This window comes from Hydra vulgaris, chromosome 03, assembly GCF_038396675.1.
Source record: "Hydra vulgaris chromosome 03, alternate assembly HydraT2T_AEP".
Lineage (NCBI taxonomy): Eukaryota > Metazoa > Cnidaria > Hydrozoa > Anthoathecata > Hydridae > Hydra > Hydra vulgaris.
The window spans coordinates 26,863,641-26,882,027 of NC_088922.1; the positions used below are offsets into that span (position 1 = coordinate 26,863,641).

An 18,387-nucleotide genomic window follows, 5' to 3' on the forward strand; every position below is an offset into this window, starting at 1 on the left:
ATGCCTATTTGCAGGATCTACCTTTATTGTCAGTATGGTACCAGTATCTTATTTAGATTCTGATTTCCAGTATATTATTATTTTCAATGTAATTGAGTCTATTGAACAGTTTAAGAGAAAAGTTACTGCTATAGTTTGAGTAAATAAACATTGTTTTACTCTTTTCGATGCCATTCCTAATAAACCCTGGAGAACTAAGACAAACATTTTTTCATTATATGGTTATGTCCATTTATGGAAGAATATACGTAACAATTGGCTTACCAAAAAGACTAAAAAAATTCAATTTAAATTTGATAAAGGGTAGCAATTAGTTGCTGATTGGAAAGATCTTGAGAAACTGAGAGCGTTAGAATTGAACTCACTTATCTCATTATCTCTTCTAAATGAATTGGCCATTTCTCCAAAGTCTGTAGAACGACAAAGTGTGAAACTAGTAATGTGTGTTTTTTGCAAAGAAACCTTTGTAGCTTTAAAAATAAAGTCAGTAATAAACCAGGAAGAAGTTAAAGTTACTGTTGTGTAAAAAGTAATAGTGCTTTAGAACTAATGTGTTATGCGATAATAATGTTAACTTCTTAGGGGTATTTTGTAAGTCTTTAATTTATGGAAAGTTTCAAATTACTGTGTTTATTAGTGCTTAGATTCAGAGTGTAAACTGTTATATTTATAATTTGTATTCTGTCTTTTTTTTTAAAGTTCAGAATTCAATAGTTATATTTATATTTTTTCATCAACATTTAGATTTTCTTTTCAAAGTATCCAGATTTTAATATGACAATGATCATGAATTTGCTTTTGGAAACCTTTAAAAAAATCCACAAATTTAAGAAATACCTATAATTGAATTAGAGTTGGATAACAAGATCACCGTTTCAAAATACTTTAAAAAACTTCAGAGTGTTTTTTTTTACAAGAGATGATGGATTTAAATCCTAATTTCTCCTTACCTTATTTTTTAGTTTTGTTGCGGCGTTTGCTGAAAGGAGAAAGACCTAATGATGTTACAGTTGTTACACCTGCTTGTACTGTAGATCCTAATTTAGATGCTAAGGATCTTCCATCATCTCTAATGAATGAGATAGTAGTTTTTCAAATTCTAAAGCCATTTCTTACAGCACAAGCGTGGAAGATTTTAAGAGCTTCTTTTTTAAAACGCTTTCTTTAATTGTGTCAAGATAATATCCAAGATAAATAAAAATTGGTACTGTGGCACTTGCCTGTTAAATCTTGAAATTTATTGGTAATTAAAGTAGGTTATTGTTAAACTTAACAATATTATTATTAATATTAACTGTAATATTAAAAAGAGTTTTCAAAACTTATTTATGTATATTTATAATTAATATTTATAAAATATCTATGGAATAATTAATACTTAATCAATGTAGTTGTTCTATCTCAACAAGGTTTTAGTAGTTTAATAATTTTAGTAGTTTACAATTTTTATTCTAAATGTAGCGGCCTCTGATGCAATGGTCAGTGACACAGCAAGGTCTTTGGGGGTTTGGGTTTAGGTTTTTAGTAGTGGCCTAATAGGCAAATTTTGAATATTATATGCAGGATGCGTTGAATGAGGGACTTCAGACTTCAGGAACGCGCTAAAGTTGTGTTAAAGTCTTGCTAAGTCAATGCATGCTTAAAAAAGTATTATGATATACTTCAGGGAGCCGGGTTCGTTGAACCTCCTATTGCTGCGTCAAAATGTATTTTTTTAACGAGCTTTCCTCGTAATAGTAGCAAAGCTTAGCAGTCGATTTACATAAAGTGAAAAATATATCAGCAATATAGTATACATGTGCTGACAAGACACTAAGATTTTTTTAAAATAAATTTAAAAATACTTTCACAAATTTTATCGACAATTTGACAATAATGCGACTGTTTTAAACTGATCCTTTATGTTTTCTTTGACAAAAGAAAATATTATTGCAGCCCCTTAGAAATTTATATTTGTTATAACTAATTTTCTATAATAAATAGATAAGTCAATAAAAAAAGATAAAACACAAATTGGCCACTTCTCCAAAGTCTGTAGAACAACAAAGCGTGAAACTAGTAATGTGTGTTTTTTGCAAAGAAACCTTTGTAGCTTTAAAAATAAAGTCAGTAATAAACCAGGAAGAAGTTAAAGTTACTGTTGCGTAAAAAGTAATAGTGCTTTAGAACTAATGTGTTATGCGATAATAATGTTAACTTCTTAGGGGTATTTTGTAAGTCTTTAATTTATGGAAAGTTTCAAATTACTGTGTTTATTAGTGCTTAGATTCAGAGTGTAAACTGTTATATTTATAATTTGTATTCTGTCTTTTTTTTTAAAGTTCAGAATTCAATAGTTATATTTATATTTTTTCATCAACATTTAGATTTTCTTTTCAAAGTATCCAGATTTTAATATGACAATGATCATGAATTTGCTTTTGGAAACCTTTAAAAAAAATCCACAAATTTAAGAAATACCTATAATTGAATTGGAGTTTAATAACATGATCACCGTTTAAAAATACTCTAACAAACTTCATTTTTTTTTTTACAAGAGATGATGAATTTAAATCCTAATTCCTTCTTTCCTAATGAATGAAGGAATGAGATAGTAGTTTTTGAAATTCTAAAGCCATTTCTTACAGCATAAGCGTGGAAGATTTTAAGAGTTTCTTTTTTAAAACGCAAAAAAATGAAAGTTTGGAATTGTCTAATTTGTCTTCTCAATGCTCTTACAGAATCGATTGAGTGTAGCAGTTGCATTGAATGGTATCACTTTAATCATGTCAAGTAAAATCCAAGATAAATCAAAATTGGTACTGTGGTACTTGCCTGTTGAATTCTTAATCTTGAAATTTATTGGTAGTTAAAATAGGTTATTGTTAAATTTAACAAAAAACTTCATTTCTTAACATTTTTTTTATTAACATTAACTGCAATATTAAAAAGAGTTTTCAAAACTCATTTATGTATAGTAATTATAAAAATTACTATTTATAAAATATCTATGGAATAATTAATACTTATTCAATTTAGTTGTTTTATCTCAACAAGGTTTTAGTAATTTCAATAATTTTAGTAGTTTATAATTTTTATTCTAAATGTAGCGACCTCTGATGCAAGGTCAGTGACGTAGCAAGGTCGTTGGGGGTTTGGATTTAGGTTTTTGGTGGAGGCCTTATGGGCAAATTTTAAATATAATATGCAGGGTGCGTTGAATGAGGGACTTCAGACTTCAGGAACGCGCTAAAGTTGTGTTAAAGTCTTGCTAAGTCAAGGCATGCTTAAAAATGTATTATGATATACTTCAGGGAGCCGGGTTCGTTGAACCTTCTATTGCTACGTCAAAATGTATTTTTTTAAACGAGCTTCCCTCGTAATAGTAGCAAAACTTAGCAGTCGATCTAATTTACATAAAGTGAAAAAATATATCAGCAATATAGTATACATGTGCTGACAATACGCTAAGATTTTTTTTAAATAAATTTAATATTACTTTCACAAATTTTATCGAAAATTTGACAATAATACGACTGGTTTAAACTGATACTTTATGTTTTCTTTGACAAAAGAAAATATTATTGCAGCCCCTTAAAAATTTGTATTTGTTATAACTAATTTTCTATAATAAATAAATAAGTCAATAAAGAAAGACATAACACAAGTATTATTTTCAGGAGATACTGCTACTCAGTCGATGTAGCAGCACTCCGTTGCCACGGTTGTTTAGAAGCGACAAGTTATTATACGCAAGCGCATAAGAAGTAAGAAAAAATTAAGGTTTTAATAATGGCTACGGATCGTAGCTACAAAGTGTTTTTATGGTTATGGTACTCTTTATTGATCTACTTTTCCATTTAAATAAACATTTTTAAATTTTTCAATAACTGAAATCACGATAGAATTATCTTAGTTGGTTTGGAAAATGACTAAAATAAGACCAAGCATATATCAAAAAGTTTTAAGTTGTGCTTTTCCAAGAATATTACCATTCTAGATTGGGCGCCGGTAATCCTGCAGTTAAGCGGCCTAAAATAATTTTCTTTTTTCGCTTGTTGCGCTCTCGTCAGAGGATGCTTTTTAAACAATAGAAATATTAGGTGAAATAATAATAAAAAAAAAAGATGCTGCCCCATGCCAAACCCTTAGTCGATGTAACAGCACTTCCTTGTAGCAACAGGCTATAAGATAGTCGATGTAGCAGCACTCCCTTGTAGCAGCAGGCAGCGCCGTGCTGTAACTTTTGGGGGCCCTGTGCAGAAACTAAAAAAAAAAATTTTTTCTTTTAATTCGTAGTAATTTATGGTATTGGAGAAGTTTTTCTAATTTATTTAATAGGGGGCTCAGTGCGATTGCACTTGTTGCACTTGCGATAGTACGGCGCTGGCAGGCTATAAGATATTCGATGTATGTACTGAAGCCAATAAATATTCCTTTTGTTTATATTAAAAAGTCACCACTTTGAGCAAGTCTTCACAGGAAAGCGCAACAAGCGAAAAAATAAAATTATTTTAGGCCGCTTAACTGCAGGATTATCTTTATATGTACTGACAGTACCACTGTCGTATGTTAAATATATTTATTATATATAATATATATATATATATATATATATATATATATATATATATATATATATATATATATATATATTATAATAATATATAATATATATTATAATAATATATAATATATATTATAAGAATATATATTATAGGAATATTTATTATATTCTTATATATATATATATATATGACGTTTCTTTCACATATATATATATATATATATATATATATATATATATATATATATATATATATATATATATATATATATATACATTTATATATATATATAAAAATATAAATCGTATATATTGATGTTTCTTTCGTGTAGTTATATATATATATATAATATTATATATATATATATACATATATATAATATTATATATATATATATATATATATATATACATATATATAATATATATATACATATATATAATATTATATATATATATTTTTGAAAATAATCTGCTCTCACCCCCTAAATGTGTGACAAAAACACTAGGTTAAAAATTTTTTTGAATAAAAAATATTTTAAGGGGTCCCCTAAGAGCCTCTAATATTTAATGGGTCCCTAACATTTTCATACAAAAAATTTTTCAAAAATGTGTCAACCTGGTACTCATATAAAGCGAAATTATATAAAAATTTCAAAAATAATATTTACTTCGAAAAATTTTTTTAACCTTATATATATATATATATATATATATATATATATATATATATATATATATATATATATATATATATATATATATATATATATATATGAGATCATTTTTAATCATTGAAAAGTTCCCAAACAGATCGAAATATTGCATCAATACATTTTTCTTGTCTTAAAAAGCATACAAATGTTCTTTGCAGATAAAAAGTAATAGATCGATTATAAACACAGAGTAAAAGGAGGGGAGTAATACGTAACAAACCTGGAAGATTAATTATCTGCAGTAATGCACTAAAGAACTGTAGTAATGCACTAAATTATTATTATTATTTTAATATAAATTTATTTTGCTGTGTTTTTTTTTTCTTATTTAAATGTTAAAATTTATCTGAAATGTATTTTAAATAAACAAAAAGAAGTATTTGCAAAGTTTAATAATGTTATATGAAGAAAATTATATGTTATAATATATGCGAATATGAGAAATCCTTATTTGTTTAAGTTAAAACAATATTTAAATATATTCCTCGAATAATTAAAAATTCCAATTCCACTGCAAGATTTTTAATATATGGTAAAATTATTCTATTGGTTATCTAAGAGTCGGGTTCGACCTCTAATACTTAAAAGAGGTTTGCGCTATTTCAAATTATATTAAAACCGTAAATAAGCAAAATTATATATAAAGCCCTAACCCTTGGTTTCTAGCGAGAGGGTGCCAAATAGGCCGATTAAAAATTTCCTGATCTCAACTTTTGAAGCTCTGGGCCAGAAAACTTTCCTAGCCCTTTCCCTGTGATTTGAATATATTACTCAATAAAATGTTTAAATATATATTTTTTTTGTATATACAGAAGGATCTCGCAAAGCTCTCGGTATGTATAAAGAGTTCAAGGGGAATTGAGAATCTGTCCGACTTAGTAAAAGTCAGATTTATCCAGGGTCCGAGTTAACGGGATTATACAGTATATCTAATATGTGTTGAATGTACGGGTGTGTAAAAAAAGCAATAAAACTAAGAGTGATATTAATTTACCGCTGCTTAAAGTTTATTTTATACTAAATAATGCTTTTATGCTTATGTTTGTGGCTATGAAAATAGCCATTTTTTTTTTTTCTTTCTTCACAGAGTTTTAATTGTTCATTTTTTGACTACGATGATACTAGGTAATGCCTGTGGAGCAATATATTTATATCGACAAATCAATACTCCTTTCTCGGCAGAATTGTCTAAGTAACTTTCTTACTAAATATTCTTTTTTTTACGCATGGTTTAAGGCAAATATTCTCTGGGTTAATTTTTTGATAATGGGACTTGAGAATAACTTTTAATCGCAATGTTGGACAAGGATCGATTGATAAGTAGTTTTGAGTTTGTTAAACTCCATATGGATTGATTCTCCACCTTGTTCTCCATAAAAGCCGAATCCCGCTCCCCATTTTTCTAAAAACGGAATAGCATGATGTTCTAATATACGCAACTTAGGTGTAACTGAAGCCTCGGACCAATTCGCACGATAAAACTGCATTAAGTTTTTTATACTTTTATCTAAAAAAAATTAATAAATTTACTTAAACTTAAGCGTTGAAAACATTTTATTTAATGAAACTTACTTAAAAGAATTAAATCTTCTTGTGTAACAACACTTTTTGATTTTTTAGCACTGGGCAAATTTATCAAAGAGTTGTTTATAATTTTTGATAATTTCTATTGCTAATAGGTGCACTTTTGTTTCTGAATATCCTTCTTCGTGAACAAGCTTCGGGATACAGTTGCATAGTTGAAGTATTGAAGATTTGTAAATAGCAAATTTAATTTTAAAGTCTTGTTTATAAACAGTTAAATATCTATTAAAAGTTTATTATTAAAAGGAGCCGCCTATAAATGTCAGAGATTTCACCCAGTTTTTTGCCCTCTCCTCTCTTAATCATAAAAATGGGGCAGGTGATGTAAGTTAACCAAGGACTCTTAGCCTTGTTTAACTTACCTTGGACAAGAAAAATTGTAATATAAAAACCTTAAAACTGAAATGAGGGAATGGGTAGGAGGAACACATCAACCTTGGATGTTAATCTTAAAATCTCTTTAGTGATGATGTCAGAATAGAAATACATGTTTTTTTTATTTAAGCATACCTAGGATTAGATTTGGTTTTTTTTACCTAATATCTGATAGACTTATGCATAAAAATAACTGTAAAACAGGTTAACTTCAAAAGAGCATCTCATTAAAAACATTTGCCTAATCATCAAATTTTAAGAACATAATAATTAAAGATTTATTTTTAACTTTTTTCAATTAAATATATAACTTGTTGTGACTCTAATAAATTTTATGACTACAAGTATAGAAAATAACTTATGAAAGATAAATAAAAGTTTGTGAAAATTACTTTATAATAACATTACTTTTAGCATTTTATGCACATGGTTTCCGACAAAACTTTTTCCGCGATACGTTTGACGTTGTACTTTCAGCTTTTGCAGTATAGTCTCGATCATTTTTGTGCACGGACTCTGATCCATTCCTAATGAATGTTTTCCAAACAAAGTATTATATAGACTTGTCTAATAAAATAAAAAAAGTAGGGATAACATTAAATGCATGACAGCAAAATTTATATAATTATATATTTCCATAATAACAAGACCGATCTCTGTAAAAAAGGATTGAAATTTAAATCACCAACTTATGTGAACATTGATCTGCAAACTGCAAACTCTTAAATTCAAAATGTGCATATGAAAAAATTCCTTGATCACAAAATTGCAAACAAGCATCTTAAAATACATTCACACTTGTTGATGTTTAAGCATTCTACAATTAGTTACCAGCATATCAATGTTTACAAAACCGTTTTGTGTTAACCAGTTTCATAGATCATCTAGGTCATATTTTAAAAAACCGGAAAATTGTTTGCGGAAAATATCCGGAATACTTTCTCTCTCATTTTCCTCTTAATTTTGCATTCAGCTAAGTTGTTTCTAAATTTTTTGCAAACTTTTCTTAATTTTTGTATGAGTGTTGAATAAAAAAACCTAAAATTCAAAAATATTACAGTAATACATCTTTTAAATTGTATGTATGGAAAACCGTTTGGATATTCTGAAAAGGATAAAGTTCAGAAAAATATCAGGAATTTTGGAAATATCCGGAAAAAGATAATGCCTGACCAGTTTACACATATACAACTTTATTATATTTGCAAACACAAATTCCCTTTTACAAAAACTTCTTCAACTACCAAATTAATAAAAACATAATATAAAATTATAAAAACCAATATTGTTAAACCTTTTTTTCTTTTTCACTATTAAGTAACTCAATTTCTGTGAAGTATAGAGATTGAATATTTTCAAAATTATCAGAATTGTTAACAGCTGCTAACAAAACAACATCATTGATTAATTGGATTTGATCGTCAAGGTTAAGAATTTCAGCTTGAAGATTTAACAGCTGTTTTTGTTTTGATACAAAAACTGTATATTCTTCTGCAAAATTTGTGTTGCTTTTTGATGTTTCTGCAGCAATTAAAATATCAAAATGACGCACTTTTTCTTCAAACAAATTTAAAAAATTCAAATAAATACCAAGAGCCATGTGGAGACTAGGTAAAGATACCTAAAAATGTATATCAAAGGAACATAACAAAAAATATACTATTATCTACAATGTTAATATAACAAATAAAAACAACATTACTTGATCAAGAGGTATTTTCAAAATTGGTTCTTCAATGACATTATTAAAATTTTTAACATTTTTCTTTAAACCTCCATTTTCTATAAATCTTTCATGATCAGAAAATAAATCTTCCAAGGTACAATATTTTATTTCAGGATTTTCATGTTTACCACATTTCATTTTACTTGCTGTTGCATAACAGAAAAGACAAGGATGCCTCCCTTAAAATAAAATTGATAAGAATTTTGTATGTATACACATACACGTATGTATGTATATATATACATATATATATATATATACATATATATATATATATATATATATATATATATATATATATATATATATATATATATATATATATATATATATATATATATATATATATATATAAATATATATATATATATATGTGTGTGTTTGTGTGTATATATATATATCTTATAATATATATATAAAGGGCAATGTGTGTGTTTGTTTGTTCTCTATAGAAATCCAAACCGCCGGACCGATCTCGATGAAATTTGGCATGGGGGTAGTCCTCGAGGGGGAGAAGGTTCTTAGCTGGGTTTTGACCCCGTACCCCTGACCCCAGGGGTCGGGGGACCAAGTCAGGGGGACCATTTTTTGGGCCCATTTTTGGGCCCATTTTTGTGTACAGATATTAGGTAAGCCAGTTTAAATATTGGCCCGGGCAACGCCGGGTAACTCCAGCTATCTTATCTTCTTATCTTATCTTGATCTTCTTAATAATATATATAAAGGGCAATGTGTGTTTGTGTGTGTGTTTTTTTGTTTGTTCTCTATAGAAATCCACCGATCTCGATGAAATTTGGCATGGGGGTAGTCCTTGAGGGGGAGAAGGTTCTTAGCTGGGTTTTGACCCCATACCCCGAGGGGGACCATTCTTTGGGACCATTTTTGTGTACAGATATCAGGTAAGCCAGTTTAAATATTGGCCCGGGCAACGCCGGGTAACTCCAGCTATCTTATCTTAATCTTAATCTTATCTTATCTTATCTTAATCTTAATATATATAAAGGGCAATGTGTGTGTGTTTGTTTGTTCTCTATAGAAATCCGAACCGCAGGACCAATCTCGATGAAATTTGGCATGGGGGTAGTCCTCGAGGGGGAGAAGGTTCTTAGCTGGGTTTTGACCCCGTACCCCAACCCCTGGGGTCAGGGAGGACCATTTTTTGGGCCCATTTTTGTGTACAGATATCAGGTAAGCCAGTTTAAATATTGGCCCGTGCAAAGCCGGGTAACTCCAGCTATCTTATCTTAATCTTATCTTATATCTTATCTTATCTTAATCTTAATATATATAAAGGGCAATGTGTGTTTGTTTGTTTGTTCTCTATAGAAATCCAAACCGCCGGACTAATCTCGATGAAATTTGGCATGGGGGTAGTCCTCGAGGGGGAGAAGGTTCTTACCTGGGTTTTGACCCCGTACCCTGACCCCCGGGGTCAGGGGGGCCCAAAAATGAGCCCCCTGACCCCAGGGTCAGAGGGGGTTTTGTGTACAGACCGGGGTCATTTTTGTGTACAGATATCAGGTAAGCCAGTTTAAATATTGGCCCGGGCAACGCCGGGTAACTCCAGCTAGTATATATATATATAAGTTTAATTTTGCTGTGAGCATATATTCAGGAAGAGTGCTCGATGAATGATATCAGAGCTATATAATTGATTTTTTGACGAGATTAAATAAAAATAATTACATGATTTTTACTACTAAAAGTTTCATGCATTTAGCAATCATCAGGTAAAAAATACATTGTTCTTTTCGTTAAAAAATATACTTAATAAACATTGTGGCGTTCAAAAACAATTATAAAACTATAACTATTTTCGAGCGTGGTTTGGTTTTTTTAATCTTTGGGCTTGTGGTTGTCAAGCAAGAACTTGTTTTCGTGACGGCACTTAGAAATAATTTCTGTTTTTTTATTTAATAATTTTTGCATACCTTTGTATGATACTATGCAAAGTTTTTCATGAAGGTAAAGCAAGCATTTTTTTGTTACGTTGCTGTAGGCGGGGACTTGTTTAATTATTGACCAAGTTAATTTTGGTGTTATTTTTAAGTTTTCTTTTATCTGCCATATATACTTTGAAAGGGTGGTTGAATTTTTCATCTTTTTGTTTGTGAATGAGTGTTTGTGGTTAGCCCATCTTTTCTTCCATTCACCTTCTGCTAGGCCAATATATACTTTTTCTGGGATGTTAGGGGGGGGGGGGATACTGAACATTTATAAATAACATTAGAGGCTCTACATTTTCCTATTATAGGGCAGTTTTCTTTTTTTATGCAATTGCAGGGTGGGTATTCTTTTGGTCTTTCTGAACTTATTTTCTTGTTGTGGCTTTTTATTATACTTTCGATATTTTTGGTGCAGCTGTAACTCAATTTGATGGTGTTTCGATTGAATAGTTTACTTAGGGGGTGGGATGTTGGAAAGTGTTTGTCGATTAAGTTCAGGAAGATATGTCCGACATTGGTAGAGATGCTTTTACTGTAAGGGGATTGAACCATATTATATTTCTTTTTCTTGTCTTTTTTTCTCTTTTTTGGGGGTTATACTTTAAATTAAAATTAGTGAAGCCATTTCTTCTTAGTTCATCTTCATATTCTGGTATAGATAAATTAAATGCTTTTCATTCGAGGAATTTTGTGATAATCTGTTGTTGATAGAGATGGGTATTTGCATTATTATTTGCGGAGGGTGGTTGGAATCAGAGTGGATGTAACGAAGATATTCATTTGGTTTTTTGAAGGTTGGTAGGAGCTTTTTTCTAAGTTAAAGGATACATCTAAGAAGTTGACTGCGAGTAGGTTTGTTTGGATCTCTATTTTAAAACCGATCGTTTTTATAACTCTAATTATGTTTTTTCGTATTCTATCAATTTTTGATCCAGTTTTTTTACGAAGTATCATCAGACCATCGTCACGATATAGCCTAACGCCTTCTTTATTTATTATTTTAGATAGTGAGTCTAATCTATATAGGCCCACCAGTTTACAAACTTCTGCACCGTCAAAGCAACCCATTGTGACATCAAAGCAATCGTGTGCTAAGTTTTTCTTCCATGTTTCATTTTTAAAAAATAGCAAGGACTTTCTGCAATGTTTAATGACTCTGATGTTCTTTTCGCTAATACTTGTGTGTTTTTTTGCAAACAGTATTGCATTACTTAGTATTTCTGATGTAATAGTGGGGTAAAAATCGACTATGTCAAATTGAATAAAAACGCAATGTTGTTTATCTGGTATATTTTCAAACCATTTGATTGCATCAGTGGTATTTTTCCATTGGTTTAAACTTAATACAGTTCTAATTTTTTTATTTATAGTATCAAGGTATTTTTTGCTTATGTGACCAAGTTCACTTTTGGCAGGGTTCAATTGGCAGGGTTTATCGTATTGGAACGAGTCTTTGTGGTCTTTAAGTGTAATAAAAGCTTCAGACTTTGCGATTATTTTTATTCGTTTGCTTAAGTTGAGTGTGTTTGCAATATTTTTAGCTTCGAGGTTAATAGAGTTTTCGAGTTTCTGTGGGGCTTTTTTATACGCTTTTGCGGTGTTTCGTTAAGAAGTTTAATGTGTACCTGAGTGGAAACTTGATAAATATTATTTGTTTTGTCTGCGAATAATAAAACGTTCGGGTTGCTTTTTATATTTAATGTCTCTTTTTAATTTATTCTGAAAATCACTGTGTACTTTTTTAAACTTTATAAGGTTTATTAAGTTGAGCAAATTGTTTTCAAAATTATTTTAATTCTTTGCACTGGGGTGGCATGTTATTCGTTTTGAACCCAAAAGTTTCATTTGTTAATGACTGGTTTTCTTTCATTTTGTTTAAATAAAAAAATGTTTTCCAGCGGATTCACTTGATGAAGTTTTCTGTTTTTTCTATCAGCTGCAGTTTATAACTGGTTTCGTCTGGTACTGGTATATTTTTTAACGAGTAGTTAAAATTAATTTTCTCCATGGTGTGGAATCTATGCAGTAGAGTGCTCAACTAATTAGCGTAAGGAGCGATATAAATAAGTTTAATTTTGCTGTGAGCATATATTTAGCAAGAATGCTCGATGAAAAATATCAGAGCTATACAATTGACAAGATTAAATAAAAATAACATGTAGTTATTTTTATTTAATCTCGTCAAAAAATCAATTATATATATATATATATATATATATTATATATATATATATATATATATATATATATATATATATATATATATATATATATATATATATACAGTACTGGTCATAAGTTTAGAGCCACCTGTTTTTTTCATCGTTTTGCGGCATAAGTATGGTGAGGTTAACATTATAAGCATAACAATGCATATTGTAAGTTGACAAGGTACGAATCTATTGATATTCATGAATAATTGTGTATTAAACCAAATATAAATATTGATTTTCATGAGTTCTTTAATATTATAGCCAATTTTTAAACATTTTAACATATTTTGGTAACTTTATGATGTATTGGTATCAATGTTTTGGTTAATTCAGTTGTTATTTATGCTACTTTTTGGAATGTGTACACTAGTTAGATAATGTATTTAATGTTATTTTCATTTTTATTTTAGAGTTTAAGTGAAAATATTTTCTGAAATGGGCAAAGCTAAAAGCCTTGATTCAACTGTTTGGGCCCAGGTGGTGGCTTTGAAGGAAATTAGTGGCTTAAGCCTAAATGATATAGCCAAAAAATTTAAAAAAAGTCGCCATGCTGTACAAAATGCATATAAGAAACATTTGGAATCAAATACATCCACAGACAAACCCAGATGTGGCCATCCTAGAATGTCAACTTTACATCAAGATAGAACCTTAAAACGCCTGGCCCTAACAAATCGATGCCTTTCTTCCAAAATTTTGTCTCGACAGTGGCATGATGTTGGTGGACCTTTAATATCTCCAAAATCTGTTCGTCGTCGTTTGAATAAACAAGGTTTGAATGGCCGTGTTGCTATTAAAAAGCCTTTTATCTCCAAAATTAATCAGCAGAAGCGTATCAAATTTGCACACAAATTTTTGCATTTTAGTGTTACTGATTGGTAAACGGTGTTGTGGTTTGATGAGTCCAAATTTAATTTAGCTGGTAATGATTCTCAACGTATTTTCGTTTGGCGTCGTCAAAATGAATCATATAAACCCGGAATGCTTGCAGGGAACTGTAAAGCATGGTGGTGGTAGCATCATGGTGTGGGGTTGCATGTCATCTTTTGGGCCAGGCCAGTTGCATTAGGTGGAAGGAATCATGAATGGTGCCATGTATAGAGATATTTTGCGAAGGCATTTGCTACCATCAGCAACAGCATTGTTTCCTGCAACTTTTCCATGGATCTTTCAGCAAGACAATGATCCTAAGCACATGTCCAAAGTGGCTAAAGATTTTCTAGCTGCTAATGGTGTTCAAGTCTTGCACTGGCCACCCCAGTCACCGAATTTGAACCCTATAGAAAATTTGTGGGATGAAATTGATCGCCGCTGTGCAGGCAAACACCTAGTAATAAACATGAACTTTGGGACTTTATTTCTGCCGCTTGGACTAGAATTACTGCTGTTGATTGCAAGAAGCTTGTTGACACTATGCCAGCCCGGTTGGCTGAAGTAATTAAAAATAAAGGTGGACCTACTCACTATTAATATTTTAATACTCATTTTGGTACTAAAATGATATAACAATATATTTTTATATATAAAATGTATATATATGTATATATATATATATATATATATATATATATATATATATATATATATATATATATATATATATATATGTATATATATATATATATATATATATATATATATATATATATATATATATATATATATATGCGTGCCAGTTAAGTCGACAGTTTAAGTATCAAAAAGCTGATTAAGTCGACAAATATTTAAAGGCGACAAAATTGCGTCGACTTAAATTTTAAATGTTTTTTTTTAAATAAATTTCTTTACAAAACATACTGTAGAACGACATCGTTTAATAAATATTGTTAATATGTTTATAAAATAGGTTGGCTTATATTAAACTAATATTTTTTTCTCAGAAACTAAAGTTTTAAAATTTAAAAGCATATATTTATCAAGTTAGAAAATATAACGCTTAAGATGACACATACTTTAATGCATTTTTAGCGATTTGTAAGGATTATGATTTAGTTGTTTTTTCTTAAACAAAACAATATTTACTTATTTTATCTTAAAAGATTTTAGTGTTATCTATTATTTTAATTATATAACCATATAATAACATAAATACTTTTCTATACTTAACGTTGATAAAATTATGCAGGTTTTAACTTAACTTTGATTTTTAATAATTTAAAGTTTGATGCTTTAAAATTAAAGTCGACGGTTTTTGTTCAAAGTTAAAATAAATAAGTTTCGCTTGATTGGTTTTTTAAGATAGTCTTTTGAAAATCTATTGTATGATATAATTTATTTAAATCATACAAATAAATTTAAAAAAAAAAAAAAAAAAAGTGTCGACTTTGACAAGCAATTTAAAAACTGTCGACTTTATCTGGTATCTAGCCGTATATATATATATATATATATATATATATATATATATATATATATATATATATATATATATATATATATATATATATAAAATGCAAAATCGAAGTCTAAAGTCCTTGTTCCCCAATCACTAAAATTACTGGTACTCAGGGATTTTTTAAAAAATTTATATCAGCATATAAACGTTTCTTAACAAAATATTAACTTCTATATATTTATGAATTTAAAATTATTTAGCCTATAGTTACTAAACTTTTATGCGGTTAATGATAAAATAACAGTTTATTTATTATTTATAAAAATATAAAATCACCTGCAGCTCCTGAAATTCTATAGAGTGCACATAGAAACTCATAATCTCCAAAAACAAATACTCTAATACTGTTATCCCTGTAGAGTAGAAATGTAAAATATATATGTTATACAACCAATCTTTGTAATATATTTAAAATATATAATAATATTTATAATAAAGTATAACAGTTATAAAAATCACAAAAGTTCAATATTTTTTTCACCTTTACAAAATAAATAATTACTTAAAAAATTAATTTTGTAACTTACTTATAGCTTATTTTTTGAAGATCTTCTTTTATATAAGACTACTTTTATATTGATTCTGTAACACTTTGCCTCAAAAATGCTAAAAACTATGGTGTTGTCTTTGCTATTTGGGTTTAAGGTATTTGCAACCTAATAAGTCATTTTAAAACTGCCCCCACCATCACCTCCAATTTTTATTTGTATTTCTTTATCAGGAAAAAACTTATGGTAATGAAGTCTTTTACAACTGCATAAAAATAATACATTACCAAATAAGTGACTAGTATATTATAAAATAACAAATTTATAATTTATTATTATAATTATATTATTAAATAAGTAAATTATATAATTCAATAATAATTGTTTTAATTTTAATAATATACACAAAAGATCACACAAAATTCAATTATTATTTTTTTAAATAAAATGGTAAATTATTGGTTGTTAAAATCACCTTTCTAATTAATCAAGATGCCTTAATATATGCATTGGTAAATTTTCAATAAAGCCCCAAGATACATATTTTATTTCAAATGTTCCTTTCTCTTCTTTTTCAAAGGTAAATGGTGCATTTTCAACAATTAAGTCATCACCAGATAATTTTTCAGCAACTAATCTTTGGGAAGAATGTGATGCTGTATTTATATTAAAACTCTTCAGCCATCTTTGAACAAAGAAACAAGTAAAACTATATTCCATGCTTTTAACAAATTGATATAGAACAAAATTTGTATAAAAAGATAACAACTTAGATATTGTTTTGAGCTTTTCCCAAGGTATACACAAAACTGCTTTCATTGCTACCGTGTTAGTTGCACTAGTTACTACTGCTTCAGTATTTAGATTTTCAATTATCAAACCCTTTGTCTCTGTTTGAAATGATTTGATCAGTTTTGATGATATGCAGCATATTGCATCGTTCGATGTGCCAGACATAACCTCCATGTGTTTTTTATTAGAGGCATTTCTGACTCTTACAGTTGTTTTTGATGCTTGGTTACTGCTTACATATTTTACCACATAAATTACACTGGCAAAGCTGTAAATGAGGATTAAACTCATTTTTTAATTCTTCAACATTTATTTCTGAGTCATGAGCTATAACAATGCTTTTTTTAATGTCAGCAATCTTTGTAAACAACTAATCTTTTTCACAAACACCAGCCTGGTGAACAGGGCGACCAATAAGCCTTTTATTTATTTTTCTTGATTTAGTAAAATTTAGACCTTTACTGAGTTTTTCTGCCTGTTGGCAACAGTAGCATTCATCGCAATGAGGTTTCCAGTTCATACTCAAATGATGTGTTGTCGATGCCATTCTTTTGATAACATTATTTATGGTATCATAACATTTGTGGCAAATGTTAGATGGATGAACATTCTCTCATTCTCAAAGCATGACATGGAAAACCTTTTCAATTTTATTTTTTTGATTTGCTCCAATAGGGTACTTTTTTTTCCTAAACAAATATCCACAGACCCTGCAAAGAAGAGCCAAATTCTTACTGTGAGTCTTCATCTAAGAATAAGAAAACTTTTAAAACAGATGTTTCGAACCATCATCTTTATTACGATTTGTTAAACACATAGTGTTTATATGCGCAGAGTAAATGAGGAACGTAAATTATTAATAAACTTTATGAGAATGCCATAGCCATAATGTTGCGTTCAAAATTTACATTAAACCATTGCTGATGGTTGAATGTAAAATTTGAACAAGAAAAAAAATTGAGCGCTAAGGTATCTTATAAGTAATAAGAAGATAAAAGATTCTTCTATATGAAAATATAAAAAATTTTAAACTTTAACGCTCAAAAAAAAAGAAAAAAGACTTTTAAATTTATAAACAAATCAAATATTTTTTTTTTGTAAGTAAGTCTGCACCAAACAAAAAAATATTTTTTCTCTTCATTATACTTACTTTCTAACAAAATTAAGTTAACAAAATACTGCAGAGAACTTGATCAACTGGTTATCTTTGTAGACAATGATACAAAACGCCACGAGTTATGAAAAATTGGTATTCGACTAAAAATTAATTTTGTAGCGAAGAACCGTGGCCATTTTAAAATAATGAATTCTATTACAAAATTTTTATAACCCAACTGCGCTTGCGTACAATAAACTTGTCGCTTTTTAGGTGAGTTTAAACGACTGTGTTGCATGTTCTCCCTAAATCAGTCGATCTATGTACTGAAGCTTCCAACCCCTATCCTAATTTCCACGCTTTATTCCCTCATTTTACCCGTTGTTAATTTCCGTATTTCAGCATTCTGTATTTCCACATTTTACCCGTGACCGTTACAGTACTATAAAACAGGAATCTGTTTTATGGCTTCGGTAATTAGATGCATTCGGATATATTATATGGATACGG

At 29.0% G+C, this 18,387-nt stretch overlaps 2 protein-coding genes across 6 annotated transcripts; one reads left to right on the top strand and one right to left on the bottom strand.

Annotated features, from left to right (window-relative positions):
• Window positions 1-7,615: 7,615 nt before the first annotated feature.
• Window positions 7,616-18,097, bottom strand: LOC136078053 (uncharacterized). 5 transcript variants are annotated; one of them, XM_065792803.1, is made up of 7 exons: window positions 17,932-18,097; window positions 16,465-17,529; window positions 16,029-16,254; window positions 15,778-15,854; window positions 8,924-9,126; window positions 8,516-8,842; window positions 7,616-7,748 (listed from the first exon to the last, which is right to left on the bottom strand). In XM_065792803.1, the coding sequence occupies exons 5-7, from the start codon at window positions 9,083-9,085 to the stop codon at window positions 7,719-7,721; spliced, it is 519 nt and encodes a 172-aa protein (XP_065648875.1). In that variant the 5' UTR covers window positions 9,086-9,126; window positions 15,778-15,854; window positions 16,029-16,254; window positions 16,465-17,529; window positions 17,932-18,097; the 3' UTR covers window positions 7,616-7,718. The 5 variants fall into 5 exon arrangements, with proteins under 5 accessions (XP_065648875.1, XP_065648876.1, XP_065648877.1 ...); XM_065792804.1 differs by lacking the exons at window positions 16,029-16,254; window positions 16,465-17,529 and having other exon boundaries at window positions 17,932-18,071; XM_065792805.1 differs by lacking the exon at window positions 7,616-7,748 and having other exon boundaries at window positions 8,398-8,842; window positions 16,465-18,082.
• Window positions 13,542-13,988, top strand: LOC136078589 (uncharacterized). The gene has a single exon (XM_065794369.1). It carries the CDS (start codon window positions 13,542-13,544, stop codon window positions 13,986-13,988), a length of 447 nt encoding a protein of 148 aa, XP_065650441.1.
• Window positions 18,098-18,387: the final 290 nt, after the last annotated feature.

Coding starts and splice junctions, on each gene's coding strand:
- LOC136078053 (XM_065792803.1), bottom strand. CDS start 9,085: ATGAAATGTGGTAAACATGAAAATCCTGAAATAAAATATTGTACCTTG. Junction 8,843..8,923: donor TGAAAATACCTCTTGATCAA/GTAATGTTGTTT, acceptor ATACATTTTTAG/GTATCTTTACCTAGTCTCCA. Junction 7,749..8,515: donor ATAGTGAAAAAGAAAAAAAG/GTTTAACAATAT, acceptor AACATTCATTAG/GAATGGATCAGAGTCCGTGC.
- LOC136078589 (XM_065794369.1), top strand. CDS start 13,542: ATGGGCAAAGCTAAAAGCCTTGATTCAACTGTTTGGGCCCAGGTGGTG.